General features: G+C 34.0%; 1 protein-coding gene across 1 annotated transcript in view; it reads right to left on the reverse strand.

Annotated features, from left to right (window-relative positions):
- Nucleotides 1-24506, reverse strand: part of SIK3_1 (SIK kinase 3) — a 95050-nt gene that overhangs the window by 19032 nt on the left and 51512 nt on the right. Inside the window, exons 11-15 of the mRNA XM_051207983.1 lie at nucleotides 21127-21205; nucleotides 20825-20878; nucleotides 18144-18407; nucleotides 17197-17367; nucleotides 2701-3552 (exon numbers count right to left, since the gene is read on the reverse strand). Of these exons, the coding sequence (XP_051072903.1) occupies nucleotides 2701-3552; nucleotides 17197-17367; nucleotides 18144-18407; nucleotides 20825-20878; nucleotides 21127-21205 (1420 nt within the window). The remainder of the gene's footprint in view (nucleotides 1-2700; nucleotides 3553-17196; nucleotides 17368-18143; nucleotides 18408-20824; nucleotides 20879-21126; nucleotides 21206-24506) is intronic.

A 24506-nucleotide genomic window follows, 5' to 3' on the forward strand; every position in this document is an offset into this window, starting at 1 on the left:
TCTTATTATGCGCTTGATTTTGACCTATGAAGTGTTATTATACGATTTACCATTCTTGAATTATACCTTGTCTATCAATTACTACCTCCCGCATTCACAGCCACATTTGGCTAATTCGTGTACAAATGTTGTTTCCTATTTTATGGCACATTGTTGTCTATTTGGTTGATATATAAACCCAGTATGTTTGAAATCAATGATTCATATGTCAGAGGCTGAGTTTGGTGTTCTGGACGTAACTGGCTGAGCTAGGCTGGAAGCAGGACTCTAGACTCCTAGCACGGGTTTCATGCGTCATTGGCTCGATCGATAATTTATTGCTCTCTAATTGGCGGTATCGTTTCGTTATATATCAACAGGGCATACAGGCCACAAGTTATAACAAATAACTACATGTATATGGAGACGGAAGTAGCATATATAAATAAACTGAAATTGTGTACTAAGCAGAGATGGATGGTGGATAGTAATAAAATTCAGGATACGCATTCCATCCTATCTGGGACCTATCAGCCGGATGTACATGCATCCCAGAGTTGGTGTTCAACCAGGGACTCGAACACAGTACCGTTCGTTTCAAACGTCGTCACGTTGTCCACTTAGCTACTGAGTCCAGATAGCCCTGGCTTGTGCAATGGCGTGAATTTTAATTCATACATAAAGTTTATTTGAATCTTCTCACTGGTGTTTAGAACTGCAACTGATAAGCCACCATCCATCTTTGCTTAAAATGCTTGTAGCTTGATTGTTATATCGAGGTAATCTGTACATAATGCACATATGTCAAAGGAAACTGACCAATTGCAGTCCTAAACATCAATCGAAAGATCAAAACAATCAACATATATGAATTGTGTACTTAATTCATCAAAATATAACGTTGCGAGGAAAACATTCAGATTGTTATTTGTAGTAGATTTTGTGAACGATAGTGCAAATTCTTGAACACTAAATTACTATTTATTCGTTTATCAACCAATCTAGTCAGTTTGAAGTCCTAAATGAACTAATTGAAGTGTCTGCCGTAAACTCCGCATAATTTGTGTGTTATAAATGATCACAGGCAATTAAAAGATCACTTAATAAACAGTTAATTTGTAAATTATGATAATGCAACTAATTTCTTAGCTTTGAATTAGTTGTAAGCGAACTATTAGTAGTACAAGTATTCTACAAGGGAGCAGCAGACCTTAAGCTGCACACATCCACCGTGTAGTGTAATGCAGACTACGTATAGAAGAAATTTAGGGGCGGTTAGACCAAGACGTAGTATTAGTCCATGAAGTTGCTAACAATGCGACTGGGCTATGTCAATAGGTGTAAACTACCACGAAGATTATCGTAGCCGATATTCAGAGAATGGATGATATAGCTCAGAATTGCATACCATGTCCAATGTGCATTCACTCTTTATCTTCTATTATAACGTGTGTACAGAATTCTCATTAAACGTTTTAATACTTGATCTTATTTTTCTACTACTGACACAATTACTACTTATATACTACTACTCTAGGATTTGTCTTGCTAATATGAAATGGCAAATTGAACTGACCGACATAAATGTCAGGTTCGACGCTGTGCATGTCTGACTAAGTACATATACTTTTTATTCGAAAAGAAAAAAAGATTTATACATTTTAAAGAAAATTTATGATATTGCAACTAACTTTTACAGAGCTAATCAAATACGCGTCAGATTGCATAAGAAAATTAACTAGTTAATGAAATCTACTATTTCACTACTCATAAGTAGCTTATTACGTTCAATAAAAGTAATTTGACCTAATCAACGTATGGCTTTTTGTATAATTTTTAAATGCAAAAACCAATTAGCAGAATAAAAGAAGTAAATGTCTAACAAGTGAAATGGGGCTCAAATCACTAGTTGATGGATTTTATACAAAGAATAAACACGAAGTTGCAAAGCAAAAAGAAAACAAACTGCAAAGATTGATAGTGGCTAGCAGTGGAATCCAGGATGAGCGTTTTGTCCTGTTTCGGACTCGTCAGATGAATGTGCCTGTATCTCAGAGTTGAAGTCCACTTTGAGACTCGAACTCAGTATCGTTCGCTTCAAACGCCATCAAGTTATCCACTTAGCTACTGAGTCCACCTTTGCATATAATGCATGCGAATTAAGGCTATATCGATGCAATACGCACAATATGCCAATAACAGACTGATCAATTGCAATCCTAAACATCAATGAGAAGATTCAAACAAACAATACCAAGTGAATCATTGTGTTAACTGTTGACAGTAGTCTATTAGTTAAAACACCTTAGGAAATATGTCTTGACACGTGCTAACTTGAACAGATGAATATCTATAACAAATACCATGTTAATTGAAGATGCAATCGTAATACAATATGACTTACAAGATCTTGATTAACATATAGGATTAAATTATGGGATGTATTCATGCTTAATCGATGATAGAGCCAAATAGCCCCACAATTCCCTGGTACGGCTGAGAGTGGGGAGAGTATGCTCTCCCTCTCGAAATGCTCTCACATGGCCACACGTATATAGCCAAATAACATGCTAACAAAGTTATTTTAGCCACCTTACAAAATGAAATAAGGATACACAAAAGAACCCAACCAATAGTGATCAGATCAATGCTAAACATGATCGAAATCAAAAGCACGTTTATGGATAAAAAAAAACAATATAAAAATACTGAATTAATTACCTTCGAGCTATCCTTAATGTTAGACTACGGAAGAATCGTCCTGGTCGAGAATGACTAGATGATCCATTTTTTGAAACTGTAATTGACGGAGTTTCTAAAGTCATTGAAGAATCTGAATAATTCTTTAATTCCGTGGAACAATTGATATTTTGATTTGGATCCATATTTTTCTTGCTTGTTGTCACCTGTTTCGTCTCAGCAATAGATGGAATATTATTAGTTGTAGTCATCATAGTATTGTTTGGTCGATGACGTACTGACCATTTAATAATTGAATCTCTTTTTAACGATGCTGTTGTTGTGGATAATTTAAAACCGTGTGATTTTGAATCAGATTTTTTTCGATCATCATTAATCGTCTTCTCATCTGTGTTCAATGTATCAAGTGCCTTGAAAATGGAATCAGGCAATGTAATTCGACCACTTGGTGATGAAGATTGTTTATTATTTTGTTGTTGTTGTGTAATTTTCGCAGAATTCATTGTACCCGATGAAGATGTTGGATCCATTGTTGAAGAATGACTATCAGTGAAAGTGAATGATTCAGGTATTTTTGTATTCAAATTATTATTCTTCTGATGATCATCCGATTGATTTGTTGATAATTTTTTCGATTTTTTAGTTTTATTAATATTAAATAAAGAATAAGGAATACTTGGACGATTGATATCACTTTGTTGATGTTTTTGTCGATCATTCGTATGTAAAATATCAATGATAGAATTAGTATCATTCGAAGGAATTTTACTACTACTATTATTATTAGTAGTAGTAGTAGTAATGGGTAAAGTTGTTGTTTTAGGCTTGGAATGAATTGAAGTATCTTTATGCTTTTTTCGATACGGAAGTGTTCTACAATTGTAAGTAACAAAGAAAAAGAAAAATCAATTAAATTGAAAGGAATAAGAGAGGGGGGGAGAGAGAGGGGTGAATTCATTAACTGACAATGATGAAGTGTAAGATGTTATTGTTATATAATACACGTTATGGTGGAATGAAAAAAATATGAAGAAACTACATAAAATGTAATAGAAGTATTTAACTATCATGTTAGTTGCTTATTACTTCATACACACATTTAAATGGTTACGCATTGAATGCTCTGGTTAATTGTGTAGATTTCTATATCTTTTTAAACAATATGCTCAATTATTGTTATTTGCAAAGATGATTCAATTCAGTTCAACTCAGCTAAGAATTAATTAATAAATGTTCTTTACCATTCAGAGGAAAAAATTCGGCAAGACTCTAATTTATGGACGAGCCAATCAGAGGCGTTTTAGAGATTTTAAGGTTACGGCGTCAACTTCAGTGTTTAATGCTAAAGTACGATCGGTTCACAGCGAATTTTGTACAAAACGTGATAATCGAGCAGCTATAACAAATAAAATGGCGAGACTATAATTTGTGGACGAGCCAATCAGGCATAAGATAATAAATCTCAGATTTTAACGCGAAAGCCTTTCATCCATTTGGCTAAATAAATTTCTGGCATTATAGCTGATATCAGTTCGTGATGAAAACCCCATATATTATTCCTAACTAAGGCAAATTACGACAATTATCGCGAACTGGATAATAAAAGCACCAGTAACACTGGCTGCAGCCAGGTACTACAATATATACGGATGTTTGGAGAGCGTAAAAACTCCTGCATAGGCTTGGTTATATGCATCGTGTTGTTATCCACAAGTAGCATTTTGTGCACTCAACAACCGGAGTGCACATAAACAATATTGAAGCTATGTTGTCGAGGCTTAAAGAGTTTTTGAGACTTTATCATGGCCCCAAAGGCCGACTATTCTGTAGCCATATGGATGATTTCTTTTACTGCATGTATTACGATTTAAGAACCTCTTTCTAACCTTGACAAGTTTTTGAACCGCGTATAAGAAGTGTGTACACTTTATTTCTTTGATTTTGTATAATATATTTTTACTCTATACTCAAGATTCGTTCGAAGGTCGTTTATAAATTATAGTCTCGCGAAAAATTCCACTGAACCATCATTTACTGATACAGTCAACCAGAAAAAGAAAAGCGCTTCAAACAATTAACTCTGGAGAAAGAACATGTCAGTTATTTCAAATCGTACAGTTTTGATTCCTTTGGGATATTATGTGCTAAACAAATAAAGCAAACTGTTTCATAATAAAAATGCAATGTCTGTAAAACATACGCCATTTAATAGGAAAGATATCATAAGAATTATATTCAATGGTTGTTATTGGTAACTACTTTCAAGGTGATGGGTCAATTTAATTTGCAAAAATAAAGAAGTTTGGGAGAAAGAGAGGAGCAAAGAAAAAGATTTTTATCCACTGACGAAATGATTTACACAAGGGTTATGAAACATGAGAAAGAAATTCAATTCTACTATTGAAAGATGAGATAATTATAAACACTTCAATATACATAAGGGAATGATCATATGAAATCTTGACAAGTTATGAATTACATTGATGAAACAACATTATTGATGAATTTGTCGACTATATTATGGAATTATTCTAATCTGTTTCAGTTCGTATGTAAATTATATGCAGCATACTATTCACCGTTTTCATCCATTAAATTGCAGATTCGAACTCCAATACTATCTTAGTAGTATCTTGAATCTGCAAAGACACTGTTTGCTCCTAGATATCGTGATACAATAATAAGTGAGGAGAACATTTTCTTTATAACAGTCACGTAATTATACGTTCAGACTAACTGATTGAGATGTAAAGGGAACATCCGACACTAAAAGCCGATTGGTGAATATAGAGAAAGAAAACTGGAAAACACTGATTCTAAATCAATACTGTATGTGAACTCCAAATTTTCTGAGAAAATGTATGGTATATGAGCCTATTTTAGATGCTGGCTAATATCGCACTGATTCTCCTTCCTGTCGATACTTCACCAGCTTGTAAATTCAACCAACTAGGTCAAAGGAATGAGAAATCACATTCTAAGAAGACTATCTGCTTAAGCTTAAGTGTTCAGCAAGTATCTTAGCCTATGATCACAAATAAAGAAAATACCCTATTCGTCAAGTTTCATTATCTGTTTAAGAACTATTTAAAACAATGCAAAATTTGGATTGAATTTATAGCAGAATAATGTTGTACTTAATTGTAATTAGAAGTAGTATTGTTAATGAGGACAGGAAGGTGTACACGTGATAAATACTAAGCTGAAAAGAAAAAATAATCCGACAACATATACACAGTATGCTGAATGAAATATATCGATTTGAACATAAAGAATAATGATAAGTAACAAAACAATATAATCTTCATATCACAATTATCTTAAAGGGCACCCAAAATGCCATGATGTACGGCCGAGTGTGGTGAGTCAGCCCTACTTCAAAAAATCCACTCGCATGACCACGTGCATACAACCAATGTCAGGGAAGTCCTACTCACTGAGTTCTCGCGGCATTTCTGCTGTTTACGAAATTGACAACACAAAAAGCGAATATCCGGTGCTTTAACTCGGTCGGTAGATACGGAGAATACATCCAAAGGAGTTTGAAAACGCTAATTCCAAACCAATGATGCACATGGGTTGGCTCCAGGATCCTGAAAGAACAAATGGAGTGTGAACCTATTGTTGGTCACCGGCTACCATGGAACTGCATCTCCTGATGTTGTTCCACTGCCTTGTGGAATAGACCTTTAGGTCAAAGGCTCAGGAAATAACTTTAGAAGGAAACCACCTACTTCGGTTTGGGTACCCAGGCAGTAAGTATCCAAACCCTTACACAAATCGAATGATTTATATGGTGTATATCTGTTTGGTGCCTCGTTGTACCATTTTTTGCGTGTTTGAATAAATAAATGAATAATATCTCAAAAAAGAATTGAAATATTGGAAGAATAGTTCTAATTACTATTGATAGGGTATTAAGTTTTCAAAGATTATTACTCTTATTTTAGTCAGTCAGTCAGCTACAACGTAAGACCAGGCACATATGTGCATCGGTCCAGGTTGCCATACCGCGTCAGCACAACAAGATGAACACCGGATTCATAGCAGTGGTTAGGTCAAAGGTGGTAATATATAAGAAAAAGATTGCATATAGCTTTATTCTGTCCTTATACGTCTTAACACTTCAGTAGAAATGTCATCAGTTACATATTTACTTATACGAGTGACAAAATGCTTTAAGCTGTCGATTACATACAATCAGAAAATCTTGGTTATACTATAAAAGAAGGAAGGTGTATAGAGCATTTCAGTTTCCAGTTCAATAGTTGACTAATACAAATCAACAGTTATTTCTATGCATATTTGCACTTGCCTTAGAAAATATGGTATTTAGAGATGTTTATAGTATGCAATTCAAGTCAAAACTGTTAATATGATGGTAGATGTCTCTTACAACAATTACATTTTAACATTTGGACAAATATTCACAATCTAGAATTGGTGTTTCTAATATATGTCACTTTATAATACATCATAGGGTTAACAACTAGTATAAAAGTTTTAATTTCAGTGATAACGAATGAAATCACATATGCGCCACACAAGTCATCTAATTTGTGTATGGGCTGTGATACTGCCCGGGTACCCAGACTGAAACAAGTGATCTCCTTAGGCGGCCACACCTGAAGTCATTGACCTAAAGGTCTGATCCACATGGTAATGGAGCAACATCAAGAGATGCAGTCCCATGGGAGCCGGTGACCAACAATAGGTTCACACACCATTTGTTCCTTCAGAATCCCGGAGCCCATGTGCACCAGTGGTTTGAAATCAAGGTTTTCTAACTCCCCTAAATGAACCCTCCATATTCACCAACCCAGTTAAAGAATCGGACATTTGCTTTTCGTTCTCTCAATTCCGTAAACAACACCCCCGTCACGAGCACATAGTGAGTAGAACTTCCCTGGCAGTGACTATGTAAGAGCATCTTTCGAGAGGCAAAGCTGATTCTCCCCACTCTGGACCCTACCAGAGCATTCAAATAAATTACAGATCATTTCTTTTTAAAACGAATGAATACACATTGGAGATGTTATTCATGTGAACACAGATAACACAAAAGAAGAATTGATTACAATAAGAAAAAAAACATACACATATGAAATAAATTCCTTAATATATAACAAGTAGATGATGGAGAAGATTTTTAGATCAAGTGAATGATTTTGATAGAGTTTCACGTCTCTGAACTAAATGGTTTAGTTGTGGGTCTTTCATCATTCTTCTGAAGTGTTTACTGAATGATGAAAGTTTTACTGAATGATGAAAGTTTCACGATCAAACCATTCAGTTCAAAGAACCGAAACTTCATCAAAAAACAATAACAAGTACTTTATTGATTCTACCAATTAATCATTGAAAAAAAAGGTTATCACATATTTCAACTGATCTGAGCATATACATATATATATATGGTGAATGTTGTAGGTACAAAATTAACCAATCAAATTAATTCGATTGTTGTTACTATGTCTACTATCATATTGATCGATCATAAAGTGCATAAAATAGTGAATGGAATATCAATGATAAACTATAAAAAGAAAACTACCAATAAAAAATGACTTTAAAAAGAAGACGTTTAGTTGAAAGAAGAAAAAAAAGATGATTTATTCAGTAAATGATCATAACTTCTTTATCTATTAACCTCTGTGTAACAATCCTGGATGAACTAATCAGGTATAAAGATAATAGGTCTTGGATTTTGGTCACGAAATTTATTTAGTTTAATAGAGTTTTAGCATTTTAGCTAATTGTTAATTCATGTTGAAAACTTTAAATGTAATTTCTAACTTGAACCATCAATTGTATAGCATAATTCTTATTCTACACACTAGTTTATAATCCTCATTTAGTCTTAATAAGTAAGTGGACACTCGCAAGATCACATTAACATCACTCAAGGATCGTCTATAAATTATCATCTCATCACATTTCAGTGGTACGTTGACATTTGAAGTTGATGGAAAGAAAAAAGTACAAAAACGAAGACAAGTGGAAATCGGATTGTACCCGAAATTAAACCACAACATATGATATGGGAATAGAGTATACAAAAAAGGAAATATTCATTAAAACAGTTGAGATCATGAGTCAATTGTAGCTAGACCACCATGGAAAACCTGGAAGCACTGGACAGACGTTTCGTCCTAGTATGAGACACCTCAGCAGTGTGCATCCACGATCCCTCACCCCGCGAGATTTGAACCCAGGATCTATCAATCTCGCGCCAGGCGCTTAACCAACTAGACCACTGAGCCGGCATCCGACGGTGTTAATGCCTAACATGGAACCGATCAACTAGTTAGAATAAATAGAATCTAAATGTTCATACTTGAGATATCAATGATGATAGTTAAAGTAACAAGTAGTTGTGCAATGAAAAAAAAATCCAGAACACACACACACACTCACAAAAAGTACAAGAAAAGCATGAACATCTATAGTGCATTAGTTCAAAGGTGCACATCAAATAATAATAAGTACATGAATACACATAGACACAAATATACATGAATCTAGGATAATTATAAAAGTACACAGATATATATATTGCGGAAACACAAAGATTTGTCAATCCCATTTCCCCTATCTCTCTCTTTATCCTGTAACCATAATGCTTAGTTGAAATGTGCTTCGGAAAAGAATTATGATAAACAAAATAATCTACTGATGAACTATCAGTTGTTATTTAGTAGATATTTCATAATATTCTTATTGAAAGTTAGATTATGAAGAGCAATTCATTTAGTTAATAATTCAACTAAACTTATACATATTATGTCTGATAGATTAGTACTTTAAATGGTCGTAACAATTGTTCAACTTTTTTTTATTGATTGAGATCATAAACCGATTGATGTTTCACCACCATTGAAAACCTGGAAACATTGGACGGCCATTTCGTCCTATTGTGGGACTCATCAGCAGTGTACATCCACGATACCGCCCGCGGGATCTGAACTCAGGACATTCAGTCTCACGCACGAACACAACCTAGAAGACCACTAAGTGAGCATCCAACGGTGTTAATGTCTAACTTCAACCAATCCACGAAATTGCGCGACTATCTTCCATTGTACTGAAGAGGATACCTGTCACTATGCGACACAGATTAGCTCCACTAGTCACGGCTTCTCATTAGAACTCCGAGAATTCCCTCACGAAGCTAGTCACTAGTGAGCAAATGGTAATTATCAGTATAGGGTTGTGGAGATTATCAAGTTATTGATTGAGATCATGGACCTGACACAGTGTATACTATAAATAACAGATTATAGAAGGTGACATTCATGGATTATAAAATTTTATGAACTTCCTAAGGAGAACAGATCATCATAAACTTTGATAACCGTAATCAATTGTTATTTTAATTCTACAGATTGTAAAATGATTGTCGCAGCCCACAATATGATAGAACTAATTGCAACAGACTATAAAATAGAAGTATCATTAAGTGAAGTTGAAAATATTTTGAAGATTATCATTGTATTATGGTGATTATGGTTGGATTAAGGAGAAGTGATTAGTTTGTGCGGTTAGAATTACAGCCTCATGTAAATAAAGTCAACTGAAGAAGATGTACAATAGTGTTAAGATATGATTTATGCAAAAATTAATATTAATGATTGATAAATGAACTATGAAATTGAAAAACGCACGATAAATGTTTAAATGTAAAGTGCCTGAACTTCTTCCAAATGAACAACATCTGAAGTCGATCGATGTGAACGTTAGGTGTTTAAATTGTGGTGAGTCAATCAAATTAAAGTGGATGGATGGAATATGTCAATTAATTAAATGAAAAATGGAACCTGTAAAGCGTGTATTTCGGTTTAAGTTGCCATAGCCCATAAGTGCAAAGAGATGAAAGTTTTAGAACGAATCCCAAGGTAATAGAGGTAGTAAGAGTATTAAAGGTAACAGATAAATATAAGCAACGAAGTTATGATTGGATGGAACACATATTCTTACAGGTCCCCACCAAACCAGGCGGGTTGTAATGATAGCGGTAACATTATAAGATAATGAACGGGTAAGGAAACGCCGGTTCCATCGGATGAACTTTCGTCACTGGCAGATGACCTTCGACGTACGGAGGTATTACATCTAAAACTGTACACAAAAAGTGTGAGAGACCTCAAATAGTTGTCTCTTGAGCTCTAAAACGACGCTTTTACGTTGACAAGATCATTATTAATCTGATCTATTCTTCATATATTTCGAGGGAAAATATCTTCCTATAGTGTACACAACCAGAAACTGACAACCGTACACATACCTCTAACATTTAACGTTAATAAGAGCAATATTTGGGGGGGGGGAACAGTGCAAAAAGACACGGGTAAGCACACACACACACATACACCAGCATAAAAATCTATGTTAATAGCCATTACGGAAAAAAATAACAGAAACAATGACATCAGTTTGTTTTTTTCTTGTGTGCCTCTTCCAATCAACGAATTGATTACCTCACACTTTGGATCAAGGGAGGCAGAATTTCACCCAGTAAAAATAAAAATAAAAGCGTCAAATAAAATGTATGTGAAGTAAGCAAACAAAAAAAAACACAATTAGGTTGCACTACCTTCGTAACCATCCGATGAAGCTGTTGAAAAAATACAATAGGATAAAAAATATCTTAAATTAATTGTATGCACACAGGTACTCAATATAAACATATATATATATATATATATATACGTATAGCCAAATAACAAATAATGAATAGCAGTTGTCTATCAAGTTGCAAACCGTATGCCAAAGAAACAAAAGTGATGTCTATCTTTAAACCAAATTTTGAAATGATCACCACCTCTATAACACCGTCAAGTTCATTTGTTAATTACTATTTACCAATTTTATAAGAGAGGCAGTGTACTCAGATTTAATCAATTGAATAATGCATTTAACAAAGTTGATTATAACAATTATAGATCGTTAGTTAAGTACTTTAACTATTAAATTGTCATTTAAGAAAATGATCAAAGAGTTTTATCACAGTATAATGATTTATTTTGGATAATACATCCAAGTCATACAAATCAAAAATACCATTTATGATTAATTATTTTATTAATAAGGAGCTCTACAACATCTGTCTGGAGAATAATAATCCTCTAACGACTTCTTGACATAATTTACCACTAACTACTAAATAACCGATGTCCTTGAACGATATAGTACATTTTTCACTTCAACAGAAACACACTTTGCCAAAAGTATCATACCAAAACTGTTAAAAAGAAAAGACTAACTCTCCAGAAAAAAAACAAAACAAACGAAAATGCAATTGTTCAGTCTGGTCAAGAACACAGATCTAAAATATTAAGAGAATAAACAGACTGTTATAAAATTCTGCACATAAAGAGAAAATTATACCATTCTGAATATATCCGCAAAACGTTTTTAGAAATCACCATAAAGCTTATAAGAAATTTTATTACATTTTACACAGACTGAAAAACAAAGTAGTAAAATAAAATATGGAGTACCATCAAGTAGAAAAAGTACTGTTCCGGACTTCTCCTTCAACTATGTAAACACGAACAGACTAACAGTGAAGGTACGTGATACATCATTTATATAAACACAAGTGAACAACTATAGACACAGATATAACTGGGAAAATGTTTGGATCCTGGATAACGGAAATTCCAAGAAGCCCAAAGAATTTCTGTAAGCAGCTAGTGAGACCATCAAGTACAGCCAGGAACCTGGGATATATATCTATATACATACATCACCTCGAGGTGCTATACCACCATATCAGCAAGTCAGTCAACTACAACGTAAGACGAGGCACATATATGCATTGGTCCAAGTTGCCACACCTCATTAACACAAGAAGATGAACGTCGGATTCATAGAAGTAGTTAATTCAGTGGTGGTAATATATAAAAGAAAGATTGCATATAAGGACAGCAAAACAAATCCTAGCGTATTAATAATGTCAGTAGTAACAGAAGAAAAGATATAAGGAGATTTCAGAATTTAGATTCTAAAAGAAGGCAAGGAGTGAGTGAATCTGCGCCACGTTTATTACACTTATAGTCCAGAGTGACGACGATAGTTTATCAACAAATCTAAAAAAACTACCTATTATAAGTATAACGTATGGGCAATTAACTTAATTTTGACTTGCAAAACTATAAAACCAGATAAAACGACTATATTTATCACAAAAAAGTTATCCGATTCATCCCAGTTTATGATGAAAATTCACATGGATCTTGTTATGACTTTATGTTGGGCTTTTTATCACGTGATTTGGTGGGCGGCCTGCTTGAGCATCTGGGCTACCTGTTCCTGTCATCTAAATATTTCAACAAGTTATCTATTTTTGTTTGTTTTAATATATCATTATGTATATTAATCGCAAAACCCATCCTAGTGCATTTCTGAAAAGTTTACAACGTTTCGTTGTCAAAGTTACAAAAAGCTCAATAAGAGATAATGTGGTCGCTGGCAATATGAAGAGAAAAGAATATGCATTATTCAGATATTTATTTACTGGACTGCTAACATCTAACTGGCTATCACTCAATATTTATCGCCAGGATCGACCAAGAAGAAAGAAACGGAAACTTGTTGAAATACTTTGTGCTGAGAATTCTATATTGTACCGAAAATATAATATTGAATAAAGCTTATAATAACAAAAAAATTTATCCACCAATCAAAATACGACTTATACAATCTTCACACAATGCCAAAACCAATGACGTCCGACCGGTATGAGCAGCTTAGCGTCCTGATCGGTTCTATATCCTCCTAACCCGTCCACTTGAGTCCAGAACACAATACCAGCTTCTGTAGTATGAATCGAATCATTTATTTCAGACATACCGGGTTTATATATCAACCAAATAGACCGCAATGCACCATAAAATAGGAGATAACATTTATACACAATAAAGCCAAAAAGTGGCTATGAACGTGGGAGATTGTAATAAATAAACTGAGTATAACTTAGGAACAGTAAATCGTACAATAATAATCTATAAGTCAAAATGAAGCTTATAATAAGGGAAATATAGATATACACAATCTAATTATTGAATAGTTATACCATAAGAATATATAAATAAATAAAGAAGAAGCGAATTGAGCGAAGAAATTTCTTTTCAATTAGTTTCTCATCATGGCTCTACACTGATATATATATGATTTACAATAATGATATAATACTCATCGAGTGGATACGTTACGTAATAATAATTACATAATGACATATAAATTAACATTGAGTAATTGGAAGAAAGAGGATTATTAATATTCAAAGTAATTATTCAAAATCAAGATGTTGCTACGTTGCATAATATATGGAAAAGAGAGAAAGAACAGAATTTTTTAATGAATGGTCAATAGAATAGTAGTTACGTAAGAATCAAGAGATGAATGTTGAGAAGTTATAAAGTTCAAAAGTAACAGAACCAAAATTACGAAAATTAAAAAACAAAAAAACAAGTAAAAGTATGAAAAATAGTTCTTTTGAAGGAAATCTTATACTGATGACCAGGGTAGAGGAAGTGATTGTACGATTCTCTTTTGAATGCAAACGTAAGGTTTGTGAATATGGATCGCGATGGCTTCCGCAATGTGCAAGAGACGCACTCGTAAACCATGTGGCAAATTTGATGGGATATTGTAAATAATCTTAAAAGCTTTATTCAATTCAACTTGATGACCTGTGTCAACCAAGTGAGAGAGAGAGAGAAAAAATAGAACTTTTAATCCCTTTTACCTGTCCTTTGCTTACCCATGACGGATAACATTATTCAGTTAATTTGGCTCAGAAGTTACTCGTGATTTAATCTTCACTCGGATATATCAGAAGATTTCAAAATGCACAATATCTCATTATTATTATTGAAGTAAATCATAGCTATATGTTAACTATTAACATTGAAAAAAGATATCTCAAGTCTGGAATGAATCAATGACCTGAAAAGTCGACTAAAATCGAGTTGATTTAATAACTTTGTGCATAATCGTGATTTAATCTTCGCTCGGATATAATAGATCTTTTTCATGATAATTAATTTGTTCAAAGAATTATTAAGAAAAACAAAGAGAAATACTGTATGTAGTCATTTCTTATTTATCGAAATACTTCAAAAGTACCTTGAAGATTAGTTATATATTTGAAACAGTGAAAGAATACAAAAGAAGATTTAAATGAATGAATAGATGATCATTGATGATAACTAAACAGTTGTCAATTATGAACAATAAAATCATAGTAAAACAACATGATAAAAGTGTACGGACAAGTTTAAGCAATTCTCAAGATGATCATCTGATCATGAAGACACTTTCAACTAACTAGCAAAGAGTTTGTACAAATCAAAAAAGTATTAAACAGTAGAGATAATAAACCGTGTTAAAGTTTTGTCATTTTTATACATTTGCTAGTTTATCAAAGCTCATTATTAGTTATTTCTAACCTTAATATTGTAGAAATGTTGTTACGTAACATCATGAATCTAAGTGAATATAATTTCATACTGAAATCTTCTATCTAATTCTTTCATAAAGTCAAAAATCTTTTATAAAACAATTTGTTGAAGATTTACAGAAATAGGATAATGCTGGCGTTAAGTTGAAAAATGAAATTCATCAGTCAGTCAGTCAGCTATAACGTAGGAACAGGCACATATGTGCATCGATCCAAGTTGTTATACCACATTAGCACAACAAGGTGAACACCAAATTCATAGAAGTAGTTAATTCAGTGATGGTAATATATAAAAGAAAGATTGCATATAAGGATATAGCATAGCAATAAGGAATTAGTTCGTAGAAAGAAAGATATAAAGCAATTTTAATCTCACAGTTTGAAGGAAGACAAAGAGTGTATGAACCTACGTCATTGTGATCGATTCTGAGCCATGTCACACACAGTCTCCAACCATTGTTTACGATTGTCACATGGACAACAATCAAGTAGTCTGCATCTACCAACATGGCTAACACTACAAGTTACTGACTACAAGCACTGATGCCACGTTTTGGTTTGACCGCCCCTAAATTTCTTCCTGCTATGCCTAACACTAGTCAGCATTGGACGTCATGATAATCGGTGTTCAGGCATACGTAATACGTGGCCCAACCATCTCAGTCGATGAAGATTCATAACCTCATCAACTGATTTACCATCATCATTCCCTAATACCCTGCCGTCTAACCTCACTATTACTTACCCGGTGATCCCAGTAGATGTAAGCTATATTTCTATGACATCTGGGATCAAATACTAGTAGACTACGAGTATCATCGACTCTTAATGACCATGTTTCACTGCTATACATACATTTAAACTAATCATTATTTTGACATTCCTATTTGATTAATTCGTTGTTGTATTTACTAAGCTAATCAATACAACTAAGTCAAATGAACTAAAACCTGATTAATAAACATATTATGTAATCATTGTAAATAATAAAAACTGAATACGCTTGATACGTTTAACATTCATATGACAACAACAACAACAAGAAACAAACAAATAAACAAACAAAAAAGAATTTTCTCTGAACAATTTTAAGAATTCTAATAATAATGCAAAATTATTCACATAGTAAATTACATATGATGAAACTTAGTCACTTTTGGAATTTCACACAAAAGCTTGTAAATTATGTTAAAGATACTCATTTCTTAGAATAATGATGTTGAGGAGAATGAAAACGGTATCATTGAAGAATTAATCTGAATTCAATAATTCCAAGTACAACTTACACATTCGAAATTGTGCGCAAAAATATCATTGTTCACACATACATACATACATACATACACAGATGAAATATACTCTGACGACAGTTAGTGTGGATTTCGTAAATAACTATGCATGAAGGAGATGCTTCATGTTAGAAACACCTCAAATGATCTAATTCGCCTTATCTTGGTTTTATCGACAAACTGTTACTCTAATGAATAAACAAGTCATTTGTAACTTTTTTTTTCAATTCACATAACCATACTACTGACCGGTTATTATGGTTTTGGTATCTTTTGTTATCGATTCAGGTTAAACTGATGACGTGAAAATTCCTATAATTGGAGTTGAAATGCCCTTGAAAACGGAGAGTGAGTAAATATACCAAGATAACAATACTAATAACAAGTACGACAATTATATTGAATCAGTTGCAATAAGGATAATGTATGGAGATGATGGAAGTTCTAACGCGCTAACATTGGGTCCTGAGTAAATCATTGTAATCATTGAATATATAATCATTACCGACAAGTTGATTGGAAACAATCATCATTTTTGTCCAACTTATTCATTATGTACTCAGGTATGAAAGTCTATGATATTAACTGTATGCCCGAACAGAAGTAAACAAAGCAGGGTTCGAACCCGAAACTTAGTGTCGAACCTCTGAACCATTGAGCAACCGCTCCACAACATCATCATAATATCAAGAAAATCTGTCAAACAACAACTACTTGTAAGGTATATTAAGTAATGTGATAATAGAAAAAATGAGAACTTACGGATTCTCTTCTGAATATGGAACAGCTGGATTTAATTTAATTGTTTGTTGTTCATTACCATTCTGCTTACTAGGTGACGATGATGAAGATGATGCTGACGAAGAAGACTTGTCAGCTGACTGTTTGATCGGTGAATTTTCACTACTACTAGTTGTTGGAGTAGTTAGTGAGCTGAAATAGTTCACAATAGTCCCAATAATAATAATAATAGTAATAACGATTATGACAATGATAGTACTACGAATGACTAACTACGATCAACATCACTACATACAGAAAGGATATTAATAAAATATAAACTAAGCAAAAGCCGGTAATAATTATATCGATGTAAGTAACAAGAGAAACAGTCAAGGGATTAATTCAAAGAAATGATTCAAGGAATTATAGTGAGAAGCTATGAACAGTGGAATCCATTCAAATGTGACTGATTGAACGATAGGTTAACAATATCATGAAATACCACGACAGAACAGATATCAAGTGCTTTATAGTTTTCATGGTTTATTTATAAGTAGTATGTTGTGGAACGTGGTGTCTAAGTTTCAATAATCGTCAGACGGAGTGAAGAGCCTTAGTACAGAGAAGTACGACGTAGGCAAAATACCTGGAGAGCAGACAAGAAGACAGTTCATATTGCAGAACACATCGAAATATGCAAATGGATGATTGAAGGCTATGTACATGTATTATGTAAACGCTTTGTAACTTCTCACAATAAATATAGATTCCTTCTGCATATTGCCTTATTTTACAGTCTAACTACACTAATCAACTCAAATAAATTAACCAACAACGAACCATCTTAGTCGGGTAAGTGAAGATTAACTATACAAACTACTCAGCTAATATACATCCACAAATTGATAATATGCAAAATTACGTTTATCGTTTGATAGAAAGTCACTATCAGACATAATACGTATAAAAACAAAAAAAAACCTTACTTTGGTATATTTGACATTGGTGGTGCTCTAGACAATGGACATTTCAAACCAGGTGACTGGGAATCTGAACCATTTGGGCGAACCTTATCTGACATACTAAAAGTATTCATACGTCGTACAGATAACTGATCACCACCACTAGAGGATTCTATCATTATATCTTTACTTTCATCGATTTTCTCTTGACCAGAAGAATCATCCAGATTAGAGTCATTAGCACGTTCGCGTAGGTCAGATACACGAATACGTGGAAGCAGATGAGATCTACGTGAGTATTTAGAAAGCAAATAAAAAAAAAAACGAAAAAAATTAAATAAATACAAAAACAATAATGCTAACAATGTTGGAATTAACTAATCACCGCATAAGCAACAAAAGTCCGCTTATATCTACGCTAGTATCTGTCAGATATTAGCAACGTTGGATCTGGTACATGTGTGTATCTGTTCAAGTCGTCACAGCACATAAACATAGAGAGCTAAATTATTAACACAAATATTAAAAGTGGTAACATTACCAGTGGTAGTAGAAAAGATTAGACATAAGCAACATGGTTCAAAAAAAGAATAAATTAGAGGAATAAAAAGTTTAAGTTTCTAGACAACAACTGAATGCATCTATGCCGTTACAACTGATTCTGAGCCAAGTTATTCAATGTCTTTAACCTTTTGTTACTGTTATGATGTGGAGAGTCTGTGTATTGATACTTATACAAAATTTTCTTACACATGAACATGTACTATATATATATCAATCAGAAAAGTAGTCCGTCAATGGCTTACGTCGCATATCTTGGACAAATTTTCATTATCGTTCCACGACGAAATAGTTGTCTAGTGTTTCCTGGATTTAACTGCTTTTCAATATCGATGATATAAATCATAAATGTTAATATTGTTCTTCAAGCTAAGTCACTTCATGAACTGATAGATTATCAAACTGTTGCAATATAAACCCAAACCAATATTCATTTAAAAAAACTTCGTTTAAGATGGATTTCAGAAAAAGGAAGGAGAGCTAGAAATATAGGAAGAGTAAGAGTAAGCAAAGAGGATCTCAACCGGAACGGTATGAAACTATAGTCCACGTTAAATATCATCAAGTCACTACATTTTGTCTGTTTCTGTGACAAAGAAAATTTTCAGAAAAAACTCAATACAAAATGATCTTGATGATGTCATTTTCACTGAAACTTGACACTAACTGGTAGCTAATGTAAACTTTTGATAAACGATAACAAAGTAGAAAATGATACTTATTTTTTTAATGGTAAAACGTGATTAGCTAAAAAAAACTACCTGCTTCAATTTGGGCATCGAACAGTATCACAGCCCATACACAAATCAAGTGAATTATGTGGCGCACATGAACAGTCACTATGAAAATGCATCTATTACGTTATATCGAAATTTTAATTTCATTATGGACGGTTATAAAATTTATGTGTTTGGTTGAAATACTGACCGCAGTCCAGGCTGAAGCAGGAGATCTACTCGGGAAACTTTTCTTCTGAGAATTAGGACTAATGGATATACCAGTGAAACAAAGTTAAGATATATCGCTCCAGGATATCCGTAGATAAACCAAAGTCCATACCATTATTTCTTCCCTATAGATGTTGATCCAACGTACAACGTTAATTTGGAATCAAGGTTTTTCAATTTCCTCAGATGCACCTGCAATACGTACTAGCCGGGTTTAGGCATAGAAGACTGGTCCTTCTTTCTTTTACTTTCGCAAAAACTAACCCACAATGTGAAAGAAGTAAGAAGAGTTTCACGAGTGATCTCATGACAACATTTACAGATGTAATTTTACCCAACTAATAGACATCTAGAATAAACCAAATCTATTTTAAACAATCACAATGCAGTAAGATACATAGGAGGTACATCGATTTACAACGATGTGTAAAATCCTCTCTTTGTCAAGGAAAAAGAAAAGATTGAGATTACAGCAATGTCTACTTTAAGTATATGGTAAGTCGATTTGTTATAGCATTATTATCACTGATACCAGTATTATTATTTTGTTTATTATCTCACTATATTAAGGTAATGTAGATCTATGTACTTATATGCACCAAGTTCGATAATGTTTAGGATTAACAGATCAAAGTATTAACATCATCTGTTTCAAAATAAACATATTTCAAGTAGGCTAAATACGTAGTATAGCCTATTGACAATAACCAAAACAAGAGTAATCATACTGAACAACATATCAAATAGTTTTATGACTAATATAATCATTATTGAATGAATTGACTGAATTGAAAAAGTTATATTATTTGTTTTTCTTTGAGATATTATCTAAAACAGTTAGTAAATAGAGTAGTCAGTAAGTCAGTCAGTTTGGAACGCTGTTAGAAGTATGAGGACGATTATCACTTCCCGGTTGCTCACACCGTGGAAGGGTTCTTCTGGAGGTACCTCAAAAGGAAAATGGATTAAAGGTGGTCTTAGTGACCTGAGAGTGTGACTGCACTACCCAAAAGACAACTTGCTTGTGGTCGGTCACACACGACGTTTTTGAGGGTAGTGGGTAGTCAGTGAAACATAGATTGAACAGTAGTATTCAAATACGATATCTTTGATGAGGCATATTTAAATATAAACACATAAGCACGAAATACATGAAATGAGAAACAATTGCTGATGATAATAATAATAATAACTCACTTTTCATCTACAATAGATTTCTCTTGCCTATTCGCTGTTGGACCAGCACTTGCACTGGAATTAAAAAAACATTGAAGCGGTTTTCATGAAATAACAAGAGGATTAATCAGGGAGAGCTGAATCATTCAGAGGATCACATCAGACATTCAATCACAGTTAACTCAATCAGCTTAAGTTGACATATCACACAAATAGAAAGGATACTAACAAGATAATTAAACACATACATACATACATACACACTGACATTTACATGAATTTATTTCAGTGGTGAAGTGTGAAAATTCAATTGATTTGCTAACCTTTGTTTCATCCAAGAGATACCACTGATCCGTCGTACTCCATTATATTGAGATCCATTATCGTCTTGTCCAGATTCTTCTAGGTGAAAAAAAAACAGGAGAGATCAAAAAGTACGTTACAACTCGAAGTGAAATAATCTAAAACTAGATTTAATTCATGAAAAAAAACCAGTTGAGAAATATATAGACAAACAATAAGCGATAACTTTTCATAGGTTAAACAGTTAGGATAACAGATTAAGAAAATATAAAAGGATTGATATTTTGGACACAAGAAGAATTCAACCATGAACAAAGTCAGTATGAATGCTATGAGGTAGTTGTGCAGTTGTTACATTCCAGATTTTCGACTTCTTAAAAAGATACTTATACCGGAGGGACTTGAAAAAGAAACTGAGTTTGTAGTAGTCTCGACGACCATTGAACATAACCACATGGATTAAGTGGCAACTGCATTATGTCAGCCACATAAGACCATCTTGTAAGTAGTCTTGATGCATTAGTTTTGCACATTTCATGCCCTACTAGATATGAACCCAGGACCTATTAGTTTCTTGCGCAAGCGCGTAACCACTAGACCACTGCGCCGGTATCCAACGGTGTTAATACATATTTTATTTATTTATTTGAACACATACATATTGGTACAAGAGTGCGCCAAATATATGTGCCACACAAAACAATGGGAATACGAAGAGGAAAAGGGAAATAAAGTTAAGGAGCGCAAAAAAAGAACAATAACGAACAGATTAGTGTAGGGTAGTGTAATAATAATAATGGGGGAACGGAAAGGTACAATCAGAACAAATCTTTCAGGTAAGGGAGACACAACCACTTTTTATGAAGAAAGTAAAAGAAGGTTACAGCAGGATCGCCATTGGCTTCTATTCTGAGCCATATCTGATAACCTCTCTAGCCACTGTGTAGCACCATCTCTCGGACCCCAGCCAGGGGGTCGTGAAGGGCCAACACAAGCCAGCCTTTTGCAGCTTTTTTTCATACCACGACACCATATCATACACTGAACACCTCTCCACCTCGCTATTTCCAACCAGTCCCAGAGTCGGCACATAATGCACGACGTGGAATTCTCTGGGACGACATTCGGAGAACATGTCCAAGCCACCGAAGTCGGTGTTTCAAGATAGTGACACCAATTGCATTATCGTATTTGTGCCCGAACACACGATGCTGAACCTCTGCATTACTGACATGGTGTTGCCACTGAATGTCAGCAATCCTTCGGAGACAGCGGTGATCGGACACAGAGAGTCTCTAACGTCTTCAACTCGGACAGACCAGGTTTCACAAGCATAGAGCAGAACTGCTCCCACAGACGCGTTGTAGGTCCGACCTTTTACGGCCAGACTAACATCACGAAGGCGCCAAAGATGACCCGGATTGGTATAAGCCGCTCTGGCTTTCACTATACGTGTATTGATCTCATCACTCACGCCACCACCAGCACTTATGCAGCTACCTAAATACACGAACTTCTCAACTACTTCTATCTGCTCACCATCCAGGGTGAATGCAGGATTCGCTATTCGTGTTTTCAATTTCGTAAACAATAGTAATGCTGCGAGAAGGCAGTGACTGTATGCATGTGACCATGTGAAAGCATGTTTCGAAGGAGAGCTGACTCTCTCCACCATCGATCGTACTCAAATACTGAGTATACATCACAGCAGATTGAAAACTGATAACAAGTCAACTGACGATCTACGCTTACAATTTACAAATGTGAGTAAATGAAGTACCATTTAAAAAAGTTGATAAATGAATGGAAATTAAAACAAATAAAACTTAAGTCAGACTAAGTTGTTGCATTATTTCGTGAAGTTATTAACCATTGTACTAAACCTTTTTAGATATATATTTTCCTTGAGTCATATTCTGTATGTAAGTAATTTTCTAATACAACTGCTACTATTCTGTCTAAATCATTCTAACCCCTATGTTAATATCGTGTAACAATTTGAACTGATCAATTTATCCCCCCAAGTTTACATGTCACTTAATAACTAAGTAAGAAAAGTTCCATCACGAATCTATACTTTTATTATGTATAAAGGTTAATAGATGACTCTGTTGTATGTGTAGAACAGGAATCAGACCAGAGACTGTCATAACTTGTGGTCTGTGTGTCCCGTTAATGTATAACGTGATGATACAGCCAATTGGAGAGCAGTGAATTATCGACTGGACCAATGACACATAAAAACCATGCGAGCAGTCTAGAGTCCTGCCTCCTGCCTAGCTCAGCCAGTCACGTCCAGAACACAAATCTCAGCCTCTGCCATATGAATAATTGATTTCAAACATACTGGGTTTATATATCAACCAAATAGACCACAATGTACCATAAAACAGGAAACAACATTTGTACAAGTTTCAGTCAAATTTGGCTGTGAATGTGGGAGATAGTAAGTGATAGACAGAGCATAAATAAAGAATGGTAAATCGTATAATAACAGTTCATAGGTTAAAATAAACCTTATCATAAGAGCAACATGACTATGAATAGTTCAATGACTGAAAAATTATACGATAAAAATATATCTATAGTATTGTTAGATAAATGGATCCCAAAAGTTACTAAATGTCCTTGTACGACGGAGTGTGGTGAGAGTCCGCTCTCCCTCTCGAAATGCTCTCACATGACCACACGTATATAGCCTCTGCCAGGGAAGTCCTAATCACTGACTTCTCATGGCGGAGATGTTCATTATGAAATTGATAGAACGAAAAGCGAATGTCCAGTGTTTTAACCGTGTTGTTGGACACGGAGAATCCACCTAGGGAATTTGAAAAACCCCGATTACAATTCAATGGTGTACATGGGACTAAACCTCCTTACGATGCTCTATTGCCTTGTGGGATCAAACCTTTAGGTCGAAGGTGTGGCACCCAGGCAGTATCACATCCCTCATACAAATCAAATAAGATTTGTGTGGTGCATATGTATCTCGCGCCTCCTTGTACCAATAACTATGTGTCCACATAAATAAATAAATAAACACATAACTTATCGGGATATAACAAGATCGATTAGTCTAAATCTAAATACATTAACCATAATCTTTATTATTACAGTTTATTACATTTTTTACAAATTGACATAGTGTAAAAGATGAATTGGATTGTCTTTATTACAAAAAAAAATGTGATCAATAATCTGTACCACTACTATTTGACGAATATACATAAATCAAGTTATAGGTTAGTGTGAATGTGTAAGTGTGTGTGTGTGAGTGGGGGATGGAGTGTTCTTTTTGTGTCGTTTTCGTTACAAACTACATTTGAATAGACACTAAACGATTAAACTGTAGAGTAAAAACAAAGGTGAATAATCTTAAATTACTCATAATAGACAAGTA

This window comes from Schistosoma haematobium, chromosome 1 (assembly GCF_000699445.3).
Source record: "Schistosoma haematobium chromosome 1, whole genome shotgun sequence".
In the NCBI taxonomy this organism is placed as follows: domain Eukaryota; kingdom Metazoa; phylum Platyhelminthes; class Trematoda; order Strigeidida; family Schistosomatidae; genus Schistosoma; species Schistosoma haematobium.